The following is an 18,859-nucleotide window of genomic DNA, read 5'->3' on the forward strand; positions in this document are numbered from 1 at the left end:
TTAGCACCATTACTTGCATTTAATTTCATGTAGTTCATCATTCCTTAAGTAGGAGCAGCATATGGAGCTATAACATTCCACTTATTTTCTTATCCCTCCTCCCTGGATATTTTCATGTGTTTCATGTCTCATATCTTTAACCCAACTGCTCTTAGAGCCCCAAAAACAGCCTCTGTGCCATTCAGTGTGAATTCTAAAAAACTGCCTTTTTGCAGGTTATTTGAATTATTCCTGTCTACTGAAAATGAGGATGTTTTCAATTGGTTCAATCCTTCAGGAAATAGGAGAATGAGAGCACATCATGTGTTACTGTTCTCAAAACAAGCAATTGATTGAAGAAAAATTCTCAGAGCTGTGACAGCCCCTTTTACATTTCTGCCTCCAATCCTTTCTGTGTTCCCCCAGAACAGGAAATGGACGCCCCCTCCCTTGGCTCTCCTCTGGCAAAGCAACCTCAGAAACATACTGTTGTGCAGTGGAGCTGTGATCCCCTGCCCCAGGCAGCAGCTGTAGCAGCACAAGCCCTGCCAGGGGGCTCCTTCCCCCCACACGTCTCCCCACAGCGCCCTGGGCAGCTCCCCGGGCAGGCTGAGTGCTGAGCCTGGCAGGCGGCAGAGTCCCATACCCGGCACACAGCCCCTGGGGCACAGCAGGGACCCTGCTCTGCAGGACAGCCCTGGGCACCTGCCTTCAACCCCAGCAACACAGCCTGCAGCCGTGCTGGGACACGCAGCCTTCAGGGCTGTGCTCAGACCTTGCAGTACAGAAGCCCTCAGGTGGAGCAGAAGGCTTTTAACATATTAAAGAAACATGTGGTGCTTGCAGCCAGATCTGCTATGGGATGTCCCAAATTTGGTGATCCCTCTAGGAAAAGCAGATGCATTGCCTACTGCATGACACTTACCATTCTGCTGATCTGTTATCAATGCTCCTGCAGTCAGCTCACAGCAGGCTCACACTGTACAAACACAGTAAGCTCTCTCTCCCTTCTCTTCTATCCTCTTGTGAACTGTTCCTCAAGCCCCAGCCCTGCTGTGCTGTGCACAAGAGCTGCTCCTGGGCACAGCTGAGCACTACAACTACAATACTTTCCACTTTTATGAGCTCCCTGTGTCCCAGAAGCCCAGCCCAGATCAGTAACAGATGATGTCATTTTTTATCCTTCCCACTCATCTCCCCTATGGTGTCCCGGGGTCCTCACGGCCAACAGCTCCTGAAAGACAACAACATCATGACAGTACATTAAAATCTGTTGAATTAAACACCAGATTTCTAGTGGTCAATGACTAATTCCAGACATGTGCTGAGTCCTCCCAGAGAGTGTTTGCTCAAAGAGGGCAGTCATACAAGGACAGGATATCACAGAATCATAGAATCACCAAGGTTGGAAAAGACCTAAAAGATCATCCAGTCCAGCTGTTCACCTATCACCAATAGCTCCCACTAAACCATGTCCCTCAACACAACATCCAATCATTCCTTGAACGCCTCCAGGGTCGGTGAATCCACCCCCCCCGGGCAGTCCATTCCAGGTCCCAAAGTTCAGGATGATGGTCTTGGTGAACCTCATTCCACTGGCTTCAGCCCAGCTCTCCAGCCTGTCCAGATCCCTCAGTGGGGCCTTGCTAACTTCAGGCACATCCACACTCCCAGCCAATTTGGCGTAGTTTGCAAACCTACATAGGATGCACTCAGTGCCCTCATCCAGGTCATCAATAAAGATACTGAAGAGGACAGGCCCCAGCACAGACCCCTGGGGAACACCAGGTAGGCACACAGGTGGGCATCCAGGCTGGTCTTGAATATCTCCAGAGAAGGAGACTCCCCAACCCCTTGGGCAGCCTGTTCCAGGGCTCTGTTACCCTCACTGTAAAGATGTTCTTGCACACATTTGTGCAGAACTTCCTATGCTCAACTTTCTGACCATTTCCCCTTGTCTTGTCTCCACACACTGCTGAAAAGAGCCTGGTCTCTCCCCTTTGACTCCACACCTCAGATATGAGCACTGACATGAGAGCAACCCCCTGCACCTTTCCCCTGCGAGCAGAGCATAGCAGAGCAGAGACACAGTCCCCATGTATCATGCAGTGTTATTCTGCTTGCCAACAGAAGAGGCCAGTCTTTCTCTATGCTCCATCTGTGGCATACTCCAGAGTTCAATACACTGCAAAGCTATGGCACATCTATGTTCTTGCAATGATGACACCTTAGTATTCTCTGGGCTCTCATTTCAATGGCATCTAAATAAGTCTAGGGTCATACCAGCTGATGGGAATCTGGCAAATGTTGTCTCATTATAAGGAAGAGCAAGAAAGATGACAGGGGCAATTATGGACCTGTCAGTCTCACTCCAGCACCTGGTAAAATTATGGAGAAAGTGATGGTGGGAGTTATGGACAAACGGCTGAAGGAGAATTCTGTCATTGGTTGCAGCCAAAGCAAGTTCCTGAGGGGAAGGTCCTGTTTAACTTCAGGTCCCTTTATGACACAGTTGTCCATTTAGTTCTACAAGGGAAGCCAGATGATGTTATCCTTGAGGATTACAGTAGAGCTTTTGATACTGTGTCTCACAACAACCTTCTGGGCAGAATGTCCTTCATACGGCTAGACAGAAACAAAACGTGGTGGGTGAGCAGTTGGCCAATAGGTCAGGCTCAAAGGATTATAGTCAATGGGTTCCATCAGCCTGGTAGATGGTCACTATCAGGGTTCCCCAGGGCTCCATTATAGGGCCACTTCTCTTCCATGTTTTTGTGGATGACTTGCATGCAGGACTAGAAGATGTTCTCAGCAAGTTTGCTGATGAGCCCAGATGAGGATGTGCTGTTACCTCCACTGAGTGGGGACAAAACTTGCAAAGAGATGTTGACAAGTCAGAGAAGTGGGTACCAGTTGGTACTAAGCACCAAGTGCATAAAGCATAACAAGAGCAAGTGCCTGATTGTACACCTGGGTATGGTAACACTGGACATAAACACTGACTGGATATGGGACACTGGAGAGAAGTCTGAATGAGAAGGATTGGGGGTCCTGCTCAACATCAAATTGGAAGTGAGTCAGCAGTGTGCCCAGGCAGCCAGGAAAGCCAACGGTACCCTGGAGTGCATAAAGCAATTTCTTGCAAGCTGGGTAAGGGAAAGGATTGTCCCTCTCTGCTCTGCGCTGCTGCAGCTTCACATGGAGCACTGGGTGCATTTCTGGGCAAAGCGGAACATAGAAAACATCAAACTATGGGAGAGTGTGCACAGGAGGGCACTGGATCTGAGAGATCTGAATCACAGAATCACAGAATCACAGAATTATCAAGGTTGGAAAAGACCTAGAAGATCATCTAGTTCAACCATTACCAATACTTCCTGGCTAAATCATATTCCTCAGTGCCACATCCAAGCATTTCTTGAACACTCTCATGGTCGGTGACTCCACCACCTCCCTGGGCAGTGCATTCCAATGCCTGACTACTCTTTCCAAAAAGTAATACTTCCTAATGTCCAGCCTGAATCTCCCCTGACGCAGCTTAAAACCATTCCCTCTAGTTCTATCACTGATTACACGAGAGACGAGGCCAACCCCCAGCTCACTACAACCCCCCTTCAGGAAGTTATAGAGAGCTATAAGGTCTCCCCTGAGCCTCCTCTTCTCCAGGCTGAACAATACTAGCTCCCTCAGCCGCTCCTAGTAAGGCCTGTGCTCCAGATCCCTCACCAGCTTTGTAGCCCTCCTCTGAACACGTTCCAGGGCCGCAATGTCTTTCTTGCAGTGAGGGGCCCAAAACTGAACAGAGTACTCAAGGTGCAGCCACACCAATGCCGAGTACAGGGGGACAATTACCTCCCTATTGCTGCTAGTAACACTGTTTTTGATGCAAGCCAGGATGCCGTTGGCCTTCTTTGCCACCCGGGCACACTGTCGGCTCACGTTCAGCCGAGCATCCATCAGTAACCCCAGGTCTGTTTCCTCAACAAAGTCCTCCAGTCACTCCACCCCAAGCCTATAGCGCTGAATGGGGTTGTTGTGGCCAAAGTGCAGAACCCGGCATTTGGTCTTGTTGAACCTCATCCCGTTGGCTTTGGCCCAGCTCTCCAGCCTATCCAGATCCTTCTGCAGGGCCTCTCTACCCTCAGGCAGATCGACACTCCCTGCTAATTTGGTGTCATCTGTGAACTTACTGAGGGTGCACTCAATGCCCCCATCCAAGTCATCAATAAAGATGTTAAAGAGGACAGGTCCCAGCACCGACCCCTGGGGAACACCACTCATGACTGGTCTCCAACTGGATTTAACTCCATTCACCACCACTCTCTGGGCCCGGCCCTCCAGCCAGCTCCTTACCCAGCCGAGAGTGTACTCATCCAAGCCACGGGCTGCCAGCTTTTGTAGGAGAACAGCATGGGAGACAGTGTCAAAGGCTTTGCTGAGGTCTAAGTAGAGCACATCAACAGCCTTTCCTTCATCTATTAGACGGATCATGGGATCATAGAAGGAGATCAGATTGGTCAAGCAGGACCTGCCCTTCACAATCCCATGCTGGCTAGGTCGGATCTCCTGGTCTTCCCACACCTGCCACATGATCTCCCCAAAGACTATCCGTTCCATTACCTTCCCTGGCATCGAGGTCAGGCTGACAGGCCTGTAGTTCCCCGGATCCTCCTTACAACCTTTCTTGTAAATGGGAGTCACGTTGGCAAGCCTCCAGTCTTCTGGGACCTCACCCATTAACAGGGAGTGCTGAAAGATAATGGAAAGCGGCTCAGCGATCACCTCCGTCAGCTCCTTTAGCACTCTTGGGTGAATCTCATCCGGACCCACGGACTTGTGGCAGTCCAGTTGGAGTAGTAATTCCCTGACCACTTCTTCAAGAATCACAGGGGGTTCAGTCTGCTCCCCAGCCGAGACTACCAGGTCAGAGCGTGGGGAGCCCTGGGGATGACCGAGACGACTTGGCGAGGGATGTGAAAAACAATAAGAAAACCTTCTACAGGTACATTGGCCAGAAGAGACAGGCCAAAATGGGCGTACCTACTCTGGTAAATTTAAAAGGAGAAATGGCTTCAACAGATGAAGAGAAAGCTGAGGTGCTGAATGAGTTCTTCACCTCGGTCTTCACTGGTGGCCAGGATTCTAGTCTTTTTCACGTCCCTAAGTCTTGCACCCCCATACCTCCATGTGGGGACCAAGGAGGTAAATCCCTCCCCACTGTAAGGGTAGAGCAAGTCCGAGAGTGCCTCCTTAGACTGAATGAGTATAAGTCTATGGGGCCAGATGGCGTGCATCCCAGGGTCCTGAAGGAGCTGGCTGAGGTGGTTGCTGAGCCGCTCTCCATCATATTTGAGAAGTCGTGGCTGTCAGGTGAGGTCCCGGATGATTGGAGGAAGGGTCACGTCACTCCCATTTACAAGAAGGGGAGCAGGGACGACCCGGGGAACTACAGGCCGGCGAGTCTCACCTCTGTGCCTGGGAAGATTATGGAACAGATCCTCCTGGACAACATGCTTGATCGCATAAAGAACAAGCATGTGATCCGAGACAGCCAGCATGGCTTCACCAGGGGAAGGTCATGCTTAACTAATCTTGTGGCCTTCTATGATGGAGTGACGGCGTTGGTGGATGAAGGGAAGGTGACCGATGTCATTTACCTGGACCTGAGCAAGGCCTCTGACATAGTCCCCCATAACATCCTCATCTCCAAATTGGAGGGAGGTGGATTTGATGGGTGGACAACTAGATGGATAAGCAATTGGTTGAAAGGCCGCAGACAGAGGGTGGTGGTCAATGGCTCTATGTCCAGGTGGAGGCCGGTAACGAGCGGCGTCCCTCAAGGGTCTGTCTTGGGACCGGTGCTCTTTAACATCTTTATTAATGACATAGATGAGGGAATGGAGTGCACCCTCAGCAAGTTTGCTGATGACACCAAGCTGAGTGGTGCAGTCGATACGGTGGAGGGAACGGATGCCATTCAGAGGGACCTTGACAGGCTGGAAAGCTGGGCTCGGGTGAACCTAATGAGGTTCAACACAGCAAAGTGCAAGGTTTTGCACTTGGGCCAGAAGAACCCCAGGCACCTGTACAGGCTGGGAGGAGTTGTCCTTGAGAGCAGCTTGGCAGAGAAGGACCTGGGGGTCCTGATAGATGAGAAACTTAACATGAGCCAGCAGGGCGCTCTGGCAGCCCGGAAAGCAAATGGGATCCTGGGCTCCATCAGGAGAGGGGTGGTCAGCAGGGATAGGGAGGTGATCGTCCCTCTCTACTCTGCTCTTGTGAGGCCCCATCTGGAGTACTGTGTCCAGGTGTGGAGCCCTCAGTACAAAAAAGATATGGAGATTTTGGAAAGGGTCCAGAGGAGGGACAGGAAGATGATCAGGGGGCTGGAGCACCTCCCCTATGAGGACAGGCTGAGGGAGTTGGGTTTGTTCAGCCTGGAGAAGAGAAGGTTGCGGGGTGACCTCATTGCAGCCTTTCAGTACCTGAAGGGAACTTACTCCCAGGAGGGGAGTAAACTCTTTGAAAGGGCTGATAATAGCAGGACACGGGGAAATGGTTTTAAGTTGAAGGAGGGAAGATTTAGGTTGGATGTTAGGGGAAAGTTCTTTACTAGAAGGGTGGTTAGGTCCTGGAACAGGCTGCCCAGTGAGGTTGTGGATGCCCCATCCTTGGAGGTGTTCAAGACCAGGTTGGACAGGGCCCTGGGCAACCTGATCTAGTAAATGTGTATGTTTGGTGGCCCTTCTAGGCACCAAACTTGGAACTACATGATCCTTGAGGTCCCTTCCAACCCGGGTAATTCTGTGATTCTGTGATTCTGTGACTTTTAAAGACAGACGTAAAGAAGGCATTCAGAACATCTGCCTTTTCCTTATCGTCTGTAATCACATTCCCAGCTTCGTCCAGTAAAGAATGGAGATTCCCCTTTGTCCTCCTCTTTCAGTTGATGTATTTGTAAAAGAGTTTCTTGTTTGTTTTTACCCCAGCAGTCAGCTTAGATTCAAGCTGGGCTTTTGCCTCTCTGATTTTCCCTCTACACATCTTAACAGCCTCTTTGTAGTCATTCTGAGTTGCTCTTCCCTCCTTCCACAAGCAGTAGATTCTCTTTTTCTCCCGCAACCTTAAGAACAGTTCCCTATTCATCCACGCCAGTCTTCTTCCTCACTGGCTCATTTTGGGGCTCAGGGGGACTGCCTGCTCCTGAGTCTTTAAGACTTCCTTCTTTAAGAGCGACCAGCCATCTTGGACCCCTTTGTTCGCTAAGACTGAATGCCAGGGGACTTCCCCTACTAGTCTTCTGAAAAAGTCAAAGTCTGCCCTCCGGAAGTCTAAGGTGGCAGTCTTGCTATTCTCCCTCCAGGTTCCACCTATGTCATGGTTTTGTAATTTTGTAATTTTGCTATCAGTATTCCACATCATAACATCATGTCAAGTATGGATACTTCTGTTGAATGTGCAGTCCACAGAAGAAGACTACATATCCCAGAGAACAACAGGAGTAACAATAAGTCACGGGACCAGGACTCTATATAATCTCGTTCCCAGGCTGGAGTGCCCTCCTTCTTCTCTCGAACTTCTCGGAGAGTGGGAAGCGTTCCAGCCGTGTCGCCTAGAGTTCACAGTAGGCCTCTCGGTTTTCGGAGACTCTCTCTCTCTGTTTCGTTCGATTTGTTAGCCTTAATTATATTATATTGTGTTATCTTGTATTTCGATATCATATTTAGTAAAATAAGTTTTTCCTCCTTAGATTGTCGCTGTTTTATCCCACTCCCCTTTTCCCCCTCCTTTCCGGGCCCCGGGGGGGGGCGTGGGGTGGCTTCCCCTGTCACGGGCATAGGTAAATCTAACTAACCCGTGACAGATTTTTGGTGGAGGATGCGGGCATAGAGCTTTTTAGCTTTTAGAACAACTCTCTCTTTGCTCTTAAAGAGCTTCGTTACGGGAGTGTTGGGAGTGTTATCTTTCCGTAGCTGCTCACGGAGAACGTGACCTTGAAATACCAGACAAATTGTCAACATTAAGGGCTGCTGTACATTCTCAGCACTGCTATCTAACTTTTGTGTAGAAAACAAAGGGATTTCTTTCTCCCTTAGAGCAAAGCTAGCTAGCTCTGACTTTTACAGAGCCTGCCAGCTATGAATCCACTCTTCATCCCAGTTGCTCTGTTTAAGGGATTGAAAGCAATTATGATCTTCTTAAAGTATTGGTCAACTATTAACACCATAATTTGGTGTTGTGGAATTGTGCAGATATATAGCCTAGTAAGGTGGATACTGATGGAGACACCTGCCTGGTACTTTTACGAGATGTGGTATGGTCAGAATTTTGGCATCTACACCCCAGACGGAATTGTGAATCTTACAAACACTTGCATCCCAGATGGAACAGGCAATTTTACAAATACTTGCATCCCAGATGGAACAGGCAATTTTACAAACACCACCATGTTTAATTCATTGTACAGGCTAAATAAACCCTTTTTATTTAGGTTGTACTCTCAGATTTCCACACGCTTTTCAATAACTGAGATAGGGTTCATACTTGCATTCATGTTATCACTATCAATGCATGCATATATGTTCCTATGCATTCGTTCTATGCGGAAGTCTCCTCCAGAACCAGAGAATGATGACTGGCAGGGAATATGGAAAGGTTTAGGAAAAGTCTTAGAAGCATGGGGACCCGCAGTGTCATGGGATTTCACTCTTGAACACCTAAGGGACCCTAAGAAATTAAGTGAGTATTTGGGTCAGAAATCTAAGGAGGTAAACCTTATGTGGGGTTTGGCTTATGCATACCGTGCTTTGTATCATACTATTCTGGAGAGAGAGAGTTTCCGATCTGAGATTCAAGCCCAAGTTAATTCTGATCAGTCACAGGAGGCATCAGTAGCAATATCAGTTGCCCCTGTGGAAGGCAAGAAATGGAAACGGGTGTCCATGCGTCTAGAACGAAAAGAAGGAGAAGCACAGGGGGGGGCTGCAGAAGACCCAGGTGCCGGGCATGGAGCAGTACCGAAAAAAGCAAAGGCAAAAACCAAGAGGCATGAAGAAGAGACTGATGATGAGGAGGAAATCACCTACTGTCGACCTCTGAAGCTGACTGAAATCCAAGGCTCAAGAAAGGAGTTCACACGGCGTCAAGATGAAGGTATCCTTGCTTGGTTGCTTCGCTGCTGGGACAACGGGGCCAACAGCTTGTCTCTAGATGGTAATGAAGCTCGCCAACTAGGAAGCATTGCCCAAGATGCAGGTATCGACAGAGGGATTAGCAGATGTTCGGATGGAGCTGCCACTCTCTGGTTGCGGCTGTTAGAAGCCGTGAGAGAAAGGTACCCCTATAAGGATGCTTTGAAGCCTAAATTTGATAGTTGGAATACCGTCCAAAAAGGCATTCAGCGCCTGAGGGAATTGGCCATGGCGAAAATGTTGTACAGCCCTGATCCAAGCGAACTTGACCCTGAGAGAGTGAGGGCCGATCCTGACATGTGGCAGAAAATCACAAGTACAGCACCAGAGAGAATTGCACAGTCATTGGTATCAGGATCTAAAGGATTCGTGGACAGATGGCCCCGAGTTGTTGAGCTGATTATAATGCTTCAAACCACCGATCAGCAGCTCCCCCAACTGCATGCCGCAGTTTCTGCCATCTCACGGCTAGAAAACCGAGTAGATGAAATGTGCAAGAAATTGTTTCCATCAACTAATTGTAATGATCCCGTAATAGTATCAGAAACAACTGATGAAGGTCAATCCTCGTACGGGCCACCAGGTCTAATGAAGGATCTGATCAAACTAGTCCAGTCCTACTCCCCACCTGCATCATCAAAAGTCTCAGCTGTTAAACGCACACGCTTCCCAGCTCGAGCAAAGAACAACAGTACGATTGCACCGCGTGTTTCCATGTGGCGCTACCTACGTGACCGTGGAGAAGACATGAGGAAGTGGCATGATCAGCCCACTTCTGCACTACGAGCACGGGTGAAAGAACTACTAGACATACCAACCACCAGTGGAGTTGCTCCAGTCATCACAGGTAACCAATAGAGGGGCCCTGCCCTCAGTCAGGGGAGGGAAAGGGATAATAGAGTTTATTGGACTGTGTGGATTCGATGGCCTGGCACATCAGAACCACAGGAATATAAGGCGCTGGTGGATACCGGTGCACAGTGTACCCTAATGCCCTCCAGTCATGAAGGGACAGAATCAATCCATATTTCTGGAGTGACTGGGGGCTCTCAAGAATTGACTGTGCTGGAGGCTGAAATAAGCCTCACTGGCAAAGACTGGCAAAAACATCCTATTGTGACTGGCCCAGGGGCTCCATGTATACTGGGTATTGATTACCTCAGAAGGGGGCATTTCAAGGATCCTAAGGGGTATCGATGGGCCTTTGGGATAGCTGCTGTAGACATGGACAGCATTAAGCAGCTGTCTGTTTTGCCTGGCCTGTCAGAGGACCCGTCTGTTGTGGGGCTGCTACGAGTAAAAGAGCAGCAGGTACCGATTGCTACAAAGACAGTGCACAGACGGCAGTATCGCACCAACAGGGATTCCTTGCTCCCCATTCATGATTTGATTCGCCAGTTGGAGAATCAGGGAGTGATCAGTAAAACTCACTCACCTTTTAACAGTCCCATATGGCCAGTGCGTAAAGCCAGTGGAGAATGGAGGCTGACAGTAGACTACCGTGGCCTGAATGAGGTCACACCCCCATTGAGCGCTGCTGTGCCGGACATGTTGGAACTCCAGTACGAGCTGGAGTCAAAAGCAGCCAAATGGTATGCCACCATTGACATTGCCAATGCCTTCTTTTCTATTCCTTTGGCCGCAGAATGCAAGCCACAGTTTGCCTTCACCTGGAGGGGCATTCAGTATACTTGGAACCGTTTGCCCCAGGGGTGGAAACACAGCCCAACCATTTGCCATGGGTTGGTCCAAACTGTACTGGAACAGGGTGGTGCTCCTGAACACCTGCAGTACATTGATGACATTGTTGTGTGGGGCGATACAGCAGAAGAAGTTTTCACGAAAGGAGAGCAGATAATCCGGATTCTTCTACAAGCTGGCTTTGCTATTAAGAGAAGCAAAGTAAAAGGACCTGCCCAGGAAATTCAGTTCTTAGGTATAAAGTGGCAGGATGGACGTCGTCACATCCCAGCAGATGTGATCGACAAAATCACTGCCATGTCTCCACCAACTAGCAAGAAAGAGACACAATCTTTCCTGGGTGCAGTGGGCTTTTGGAGGATGCACATTCCAAACTACAGCCTCATTGTAAGCCCCCTTTATCAGGTAACGCGGAAGAAGAATGATTTTGCATGGGGCCCTGAGCAGCAGCAGGCTTTTGAACAGATTAAACAAGAGATAGCCCGTGCTGTAGCCCTGGGGCCAGTACGGACTGGACAGGATGTAAAGAACATCCTCTATACTGCTGCTGGAGAGAAAGGCCCCACTTGGAGTTTGTGGCAAAGAGCCTCAGGAGAGACCCGAGGCCGACCCCTGGGATTCTGGAGTCGATCATATAAGGGGTCTGAAGAGTGCTACACTCCAACTGAGAAGGAGATCTTAGCCGCGTATGAGGGGGTTCGGGCTGCTTCCGAAGTAGTCGGGACTGAAACACAGCTCCTTTTGGCACCTCGACTGCCAGTGCTGAACTGGATGTTCAAAGGACAGGTTCCCTCCACCCATCATGCTACCGATGTCACCTGGAGCAAGTGGATTACGCTGATTACACAGCGAGCGCGAATGGGAAACCTCAATCGTCCAGGAATCCTAGAGGTAATCATGGACTGGCCTGAAGATAAAAAGTTTGGAACATCACCAGCAGAAGAGGTATCACGTGCTAAAGAGGCCCCACCATACAACGAATTACCAGAAAATGAAAAGAAATATGCCCTATTCACTGACGGATCATGTCGCATTGTAGGGAAGCATCGCAAATGGAAAGCTGCTGTGTGGAGCCCCACACGACAGGTTGCAGAGGCCACTGAAGGTAAGGGAGAATCAAGTCAGTTTGCAGAGGTAAAAGCTGTCCAGCTGGCCTTAGATGTTGCTGAACGGGAGAGGTGGCCAATGCTGTATCTTTATACTGACTCATGGATGGTGGCAAATGCCTTATGGGGGTGGTTACAGCGGTGGGAACAAAATAACTGGCAACGGAGGGGAAAATCTGTTTGGGCCGCTGAATTATGGAAGGACATTGCTGCCCGAACAAAGAATATGGTTGTAAAGGTGCGTCATGTGGATGCACATGTGCCCAAAAGTCGGGCTACTGAAGAACAACAAAACAACCATCAGGTAGATAAAGCTGCCAAAATTGAGGTGGCTCAAATTGACTTGGACTGGCAGAATAAGGGTGAATTATTTCTAGCTCGATGGGCTCATGAGACCTCAGGTCATCAAGGAAGAGACGCGACATATAAGTGGGCCAGAGACCGAGGGGTGGACTTAACCATGGACGCTATTGCGCAGATTATTCATGATTGTGAAACATGTGCCATAATTAAACAAGCCAGAAGGATGAAACCTGTCTGGGAGGAAGGGCGATGGCAAAAGTATAAATATGGGGAGGCGTGGCAGGTTGATTATATCACCTTGCCACGATCTCGCAGTGGTAAGTGTTATGTACTCACTATGGTAGAGGCAACCACTGGGTGGCTTGAAACATACGCAGTACCCCATGCAACTGCTCGAAACACCATATTAGGTCTTGAGAAACAAGTCCTGTGGCGACATGGCACCCCAGAAAGAATTGAATCTGATAATGGGACACATTTTAAAAATTCCCTTATAAATACTTGGGCCAAAGATCATGGCATTGAGTGGATTTATCATATTCCCTACCATGCACCAGCTTCTGGTAAAATTGAACGATATAATGGGTTGTTGAAAACTATGTTGAAAGCAATGGGTGGTGGAACATTTAAGCACTGGGAGAAGAATCTGGCAGAAGCCACTTGGTTGGTCAATACTAGAGGATCTGTCAATCGTGATGGTCCTAGTAAATCTAGCCCCCTACACACTGTAGAAGGAGATAAGGTCCCTGTTATACATGTAAAGAACATGTTGGGAAAAGCTGTTTGGGTCCTTCCAGCTTCTGGAAAGGGCAAACCTATCCGTGGAACTGTCTTCGCCCAGGGACCTGGGTGCACTTGGTGGGTAATGCAGAAGGATGGGGATGTTCAATGTGTGCCACAAGGGAATTTGATGCTGGGGGAGTGCAGTCAATAATTTTATGTATCTATCTATATATATATATATGTTTGCATGTGTAGTGTATTTTAGTTATTATAGTTGTACATTTAGTTATGTTACATGCAATTCTACTATTTAGCTATCACAATTTTACATACGTGTATATATATGTATATATATGTATATATTAACCATGATGTAATAATGTAGAATAAGGGGTGGAATGTCATGGTTTTGTAATTTTGTAATTTTGCTATCAGTATTCCACATCATAACATCATGTCAAGTATGGATACTTCTGTTGAATGTGCAGTCCACAGAAGAAGACTACATATCCCAGAGAACAACAGGAGTAACAATAAGTCACGGGACCAGGACTCTATATAATCTCGTTCCCAGGCTGGAGTGCCCTCCTTCTTCTCTCGAACTTCTCGGAGAGTGGGAAGCGTTCCAGCCGTGTCGCCTAGAGTTCACAGTAGGCCTCTCGGTTTTCGGAGACTCTCTCTCTCTGTTTCGTTCGATTTGTTAGCCTTAATTATATTATATTGTGTTATCTTGTATTTCGATATCATATTTAGTAAAATAAGTTTTTCCTCCTTAGATTGTCGCTGTTTTATCCCACTCCCCTTTTCCCCCTCCTTTCCGGGCCCCGGGGGGGGGCGTGGGGTGGCTTCCCCTGTCACGGGCATAGGTAAATCTAACTAACCCGTGACAACCTAGAATCAAGAAATCTACCATTTCATGGTCACTCTGTCCAAGACAGCCCACAACCTCGACATCTCCCACCAGACTGTCCCTGTTTGTGAACATCAGGTCTAGAAGGGCAACTCCTCTCGTGGGCTCTCTCACAAGCTGCATTAGGATTTTCTCCTCAGGAAACCCCCTTGGCTGGTTTGATGACAACTAAAAAGAAAGTCTCAGGTTTTTGTAACAGTCAAACTCTGAACAAGTGAAATGTGATGAGGTCTGAGTTCTCAGGCTGCTCAGCCAACAGACACCCAAGCAGTGATCTCCCCATCATGGCATCTTTTAGGTTAGAAATGACCTCTCAGGCCATCCAACTTTAACTTGGATAAGATCTGCTTCAATTGTAATGCCCCCTCTTGTATTACCTGGGCCGTAAGATCAGAGGCAGATGTAGGAGATGTGGCTGTAGAGGGTGAATCTTCCAACCAAAATCCCATTATGAGTTGCTGCCATGTGACAGATGGCAGCAGAGGGGTAGCATGACAGAATGGCATCTGATGTGGAAGCACACATGAAGCAACGGTGTGCCATTGAATTCCTCCAAGTGGAAAAAATGGCAGATGTTGACATTCAGCAATGTTTGCTGAACATTTCTGGAGACCAAACAGTGGATGTGAGCAGAGTGAGGCAATGGGAGGTGTGTTTCAGCAGTGGTAACAGTGGGTCAACATTGCTGGTGCAGATGGTAATGAGCACGGCACATAGGCGCATCTTCCCTCCCCTCAGTCTCCCATCTCTGTTCTCCAGGCTTCTCCCAACCTCCTCATTTCAGTCATCTCATTAGCGGCAGCTTTCTGCCTAAGAGCCTATGCTCCAAGAATGGCTCCTGTAGGTGATGGGTAACTTTTACCAGAACTTTGTGCAAGATTCCTCTACAACAGACAATCCTGGAGGCAGAGACCACTTCTGTGTACAAAATGGAAGCAGTCCTGAAGGAAGCTTGGAAAGTTCTGACATGATAACCCATATCCAAGATCTTGTCTAGTGCAGGGTCTCACAGGGAATGAGGAAGAGGGGACCTGACAACGTCCTATGTGAAGTATAAGCAAAGTGGTTGTCGCTTTCCCTGGACTGGTGAGCTCATAGATCTGGTTGTTTGCCAGCTGGGGTAGGAAAACTCCTTGGGAGTTCCTACAAAGGGACCCATAAGTCATATGTGGGGAACATAAGTTGTACGAGGGGTACCTTGTGCAATGATTTGTGTTGGGAGCTACAGGTTGAGGATGGTTACAAGAGTGGGAACAAAACAACTGGCGGTGGAGGGGTAAAGCTATTTGGGCTGCTGTACTGTGGAAGGACATTGCTGCCTGAACAAAAAATATGGTTATAAATGTGCATCATGTAGATGGCCATGTAACCAAGTGTCGGGCTACTGAAGAACTGCAGAATAACAATCAGGTAGATCGAGCTGCCAGAACTGAGGTGGCTCAAATAGACTTGAACTAGCAGAACAATGCAGAGCTATTTCTAGCCCTCTGTTCCCATGAGACCTCGGGCCATCAAGGAAGAGATGAGACATATACGTGGGCTAGAGACCGAGGGGTGGATTTAACTGTGGACGCTATTGCTCAGGTTATGACTGTGAAACATGTGCTGTAATTAAATGAGCCAAGAGGATGAAACGCCTCTGGGGGGAAGGGAGATGGCAGAATTATAGATATGAGGAGGTGAGCCATGTAGATGCTCATGTGCCTAAAAGTAAGGCTACTGAAGAACATAAAAATAACCATCAGGTTGATCGAGCTGCCAAAACTGAGGTGGCTCAAATAGACTTGGACTGGCAGAACAAGGGTGAATTATTCCTAGCTCGGTGGGCCCATGACACTTCGGGTCATCAAGGAAGGGATGCAACATATTAGTGGGCCAGAGACCAAGGGGTGGACTTAACTCTGGATGCTACTACTCAGGTTATTCATGACTGTGAAACATGTGCCATAATTAAACAAGCCAAGAGGATGAAACCTTTTTGGGGGGAAGGGCGATGGCAAAAGTATAAATATGGAGAGGCATGGCAGGATGATTATATCACTTTGCCACGATCTCTCTGTGGTGTTATGCAACCACAGGCTTGAAAAATACACAGTACCCCATGCTACCACCTGCATCACCGTACTGGGTCTGGATAGGCAAATCCTGTGGTGGCATGGCACCCCAGAAAGAAATGAGTCTGATAATGGGACTCATTTCAAAAATTCACTTCTGGATACCTCGGCCAGAGACCATGGCATTGAGTGGATTTATCATATCCCCTATCATACACCAGCCTCTGGTAAGACTGAATGCTTCAAAGGGTTGTTAAAAACTGTGCTGAAAGCAATGGGAGGCTGAACATTTAAGAATTAAGAACATGGCTAGTTAACACAAGTGGATCTGTCAGTAGAGATGGTGCTACACAGTCCAGCTCCCTACATACTGTAGAGGGAGATAAAGTCCCTGCAGTGCATGTAAAGAACATGTTGGGAAAATCTGTTTGGGTCCTTCCAGCCTCTGGAAAGTGCAAACCTCCCCTTGGAACCATTTTTGCACAGGGTGCACTTGGTGGGTGATGCAGAAAGGTGGGGATGTTCAATGTGTACCACAAGGGAATGTGATGTTGGGGGAGTGAAGACAGTAATTCCATGACTATATATGTATACAGACTTGTGTGTGTAATGCATTTTATTTATTGTTTATTTGTACACAGATATGTTTTCTAAGCATGATATAGTGATGTACAATTAAGGGTGGAATGTCATGGTTTTGTCATTCTTTCTATTGGTATTCCACATATCACAGCTAGTAAAACAAGTTTTCCTCCATAGGTCTTTGCCACTGCTATGTTTGTTTCCTAGAGCTGAGCTCCCACTTCCCTACCCCTTTCCCTTTTCCCTTCCCATTTGTTTGGGGCCAGGCGGACCACGGGTCTACTGCCCCCTCTGTCATGGACATAGACTGACCTAGATAAATCCATGACAGTGCTAGCAAGGAAACCAGCCCTGACACAGCCATTCATATTGCTGGCTACTGACTGCTGTCTTGGAGTGCTGCTGTAGAGGCAACAGGACTGTTGTCAGACACACAAGACCTTCAGGCCTGCACGGATGCGAGGACCTGAGAGCACTGTGGCTGTGTAAATGATGCCAGAATGAAAAGAGCACATTGTGCTGCTGTCCATGTCTGTACCTACCCCAGACCCAGACAAGGTAGGAAGAGAGAAGAGCTAAGGAAAAGTCTATTTTTAAAGCTTTTTATTTATTTCTTAACCTATTCAGGCATTCTGGTTCAATGTTTACACAAGCTCTGGGAGTAAGAAAGTGGAAAGTAGGTAGGAAAGAAGTAGTGAAATAAATTGCAACGTATTTGCAGATTAGAGTATTAAACAAAATAAAAAATACAAACAAGAATAAAACATAAAGAAACATCACAGTGAATTGTGTGATGAAGATGTGCAATTTATGTAAGCTGAAATAGTGCGTATTGCAACATGTTCCTGAGAGCCTGCTTGATCTCCCTGTTCCTCATGCTGTAGATAATAGGGTTCAGTGTTGGAGGAACCACTGAATACAGAACTGCCACTGTCAGATCCAGGAGTGGGGAGGAAAAGGAGGGTGGCTTCATGTAGGCATAAATGACAGTGCTGATAAATAGGGAGAACACGGCCAGGTGAGGGAGACACGTGGAGAAGGCTTTGTGCCGTCCCTGCTCAGAGGGCATCCTCAGCACAGCAAGGAAGATCTGCACATAAGACACCACTATGAAAACAAAGAACCCAAAGGCTAAACTGACACTAAAAATGAGAAACACATCTTCCCTGAGATTTGATTCTGAGCAGGAGAGCTTGAGGATCTGGGGGATTTCACAGAAAAACTGGTTGACAACATTGCCTTGGCAGAGAGGCAGTGAAAATGTACTGGCAGTGTGCAGCAGGGAATAGAGAACCCCAGTGCCCCAGGCAGCTGCTGCCATGGTAGCACAAGCTCTGCTGTCCATCAAGGTCCCGTAGTGCAGGGGCTTGCAGATGGCAACGTAGCGGTCATAGGACATGATGGTGAGAAGGTAATACTCTGCTGACATGAACAGGAGGAAGAAAAAGACCTGTGCAGCACATCCTGTGTAGGAGATGGCCCTGGTGTCCCAGAGGGCGTTGGCCATGGCTTTGGGGAGAGTGGTGGAGATGCAGCCCACGTCGAGGAGGGCCAGGTTGAGGAGGAAGAAGTACATGGGGGTGTGCAGGCGGCGGTCGCAGGCTACGGCTGTGCTGATGAGGCCGTTGCCCAGGAGGGCAGCCAGGTAGATGCCCAGGAAGAGCCAGAAGTGCAGGAGCTGCAGCTGCCGCGTGTCTGCCAACGGCAGCAGGAGGAACGCGCTGATGGAGCTGCTGTTGGGCATCTGCTGTTGTTGGGCTTGGAGTCCTGTTCAGAATGCAGAAGATAATGACAAGTCCAGACCATTCTCAGAGACACTCCTTCTGCTATACTATAGATGTTCTCCTTTCTGCTTTCTGCTGTATTGTAAAAGATTTTCTTTCCCTTTGCAAAATGTTCATTTAACTCCAGAATTTGAAGTTATTTTCATGAGCTACACCATCCCTTAAGGAGCAGAAGATGAGGAAGCTCTTACTTGCTTCTCATTTCCTAATCATATCAAAGCCTCCTGGATATTTTCCTGTTTAGCACAACTGCTTTTCAAGACTCCAGCCCCTATCTCTGTGCACTACAACTTCTCATAGAGAAATCAGCCTTTTTGCAATATAAGCGAACTATTAATGTCTGCAGAAAAACACAAGAACTGAAAGTGACTGTATCCTTTCGGAAAGAAAGGCTGAAAGCACAACTTGTGTGACTGTTCACAAAACAAGTGATGGATTGAAGAAATACCGGGGAGTCTCAGAACTGTGTTTTAAATTTTACAGCCCTTATTAGATTCCTGCCTCCAATCCTTTTTCCTTTCCTAGG

At 48.0% G+C, this 18,859-nt stretch overlaps 1 protein-coding gene across 1 annotated transcript; it reads right to left on the minus strand.

Annotated features, from left to right (window-relative positions):
* Positions 1–17,357: 17,357 nt before the first annotated feature.
* On the minus strand, positions 17,358–18,305 carry LOC146752778 (olfactory receptor 14J1-like). Its single transcript, XM_085531278.1, has one exon. It carries the CDS (start codon positions 18,291–18,293, stop codon positions 17,358–17,360), a length of 936 nt encoding a protein of 311 aa, XP_085387404.1. The 5' UTR covers positions 18,294–18,305.
* Positions 18,306–18,859: the final 554 nt, after the last annotated feature.

Source organism: Coturnix japonica, unplaced genomic scaffold (genome assembly GCF_054131305.1).
Source record: "Coturnix japonica strain WE unplaced genomic scaffold, WE-NBRP24 Scf041, whole genome shotgun sequence".
In the NCBI taxonomy this organism is placed as follows: domain Eukaryota; kingdom Metazoa; phylum Chordata; class Aves; order Galliformes; family Phasianidae; genus Coturnix; species Coturnix japonica.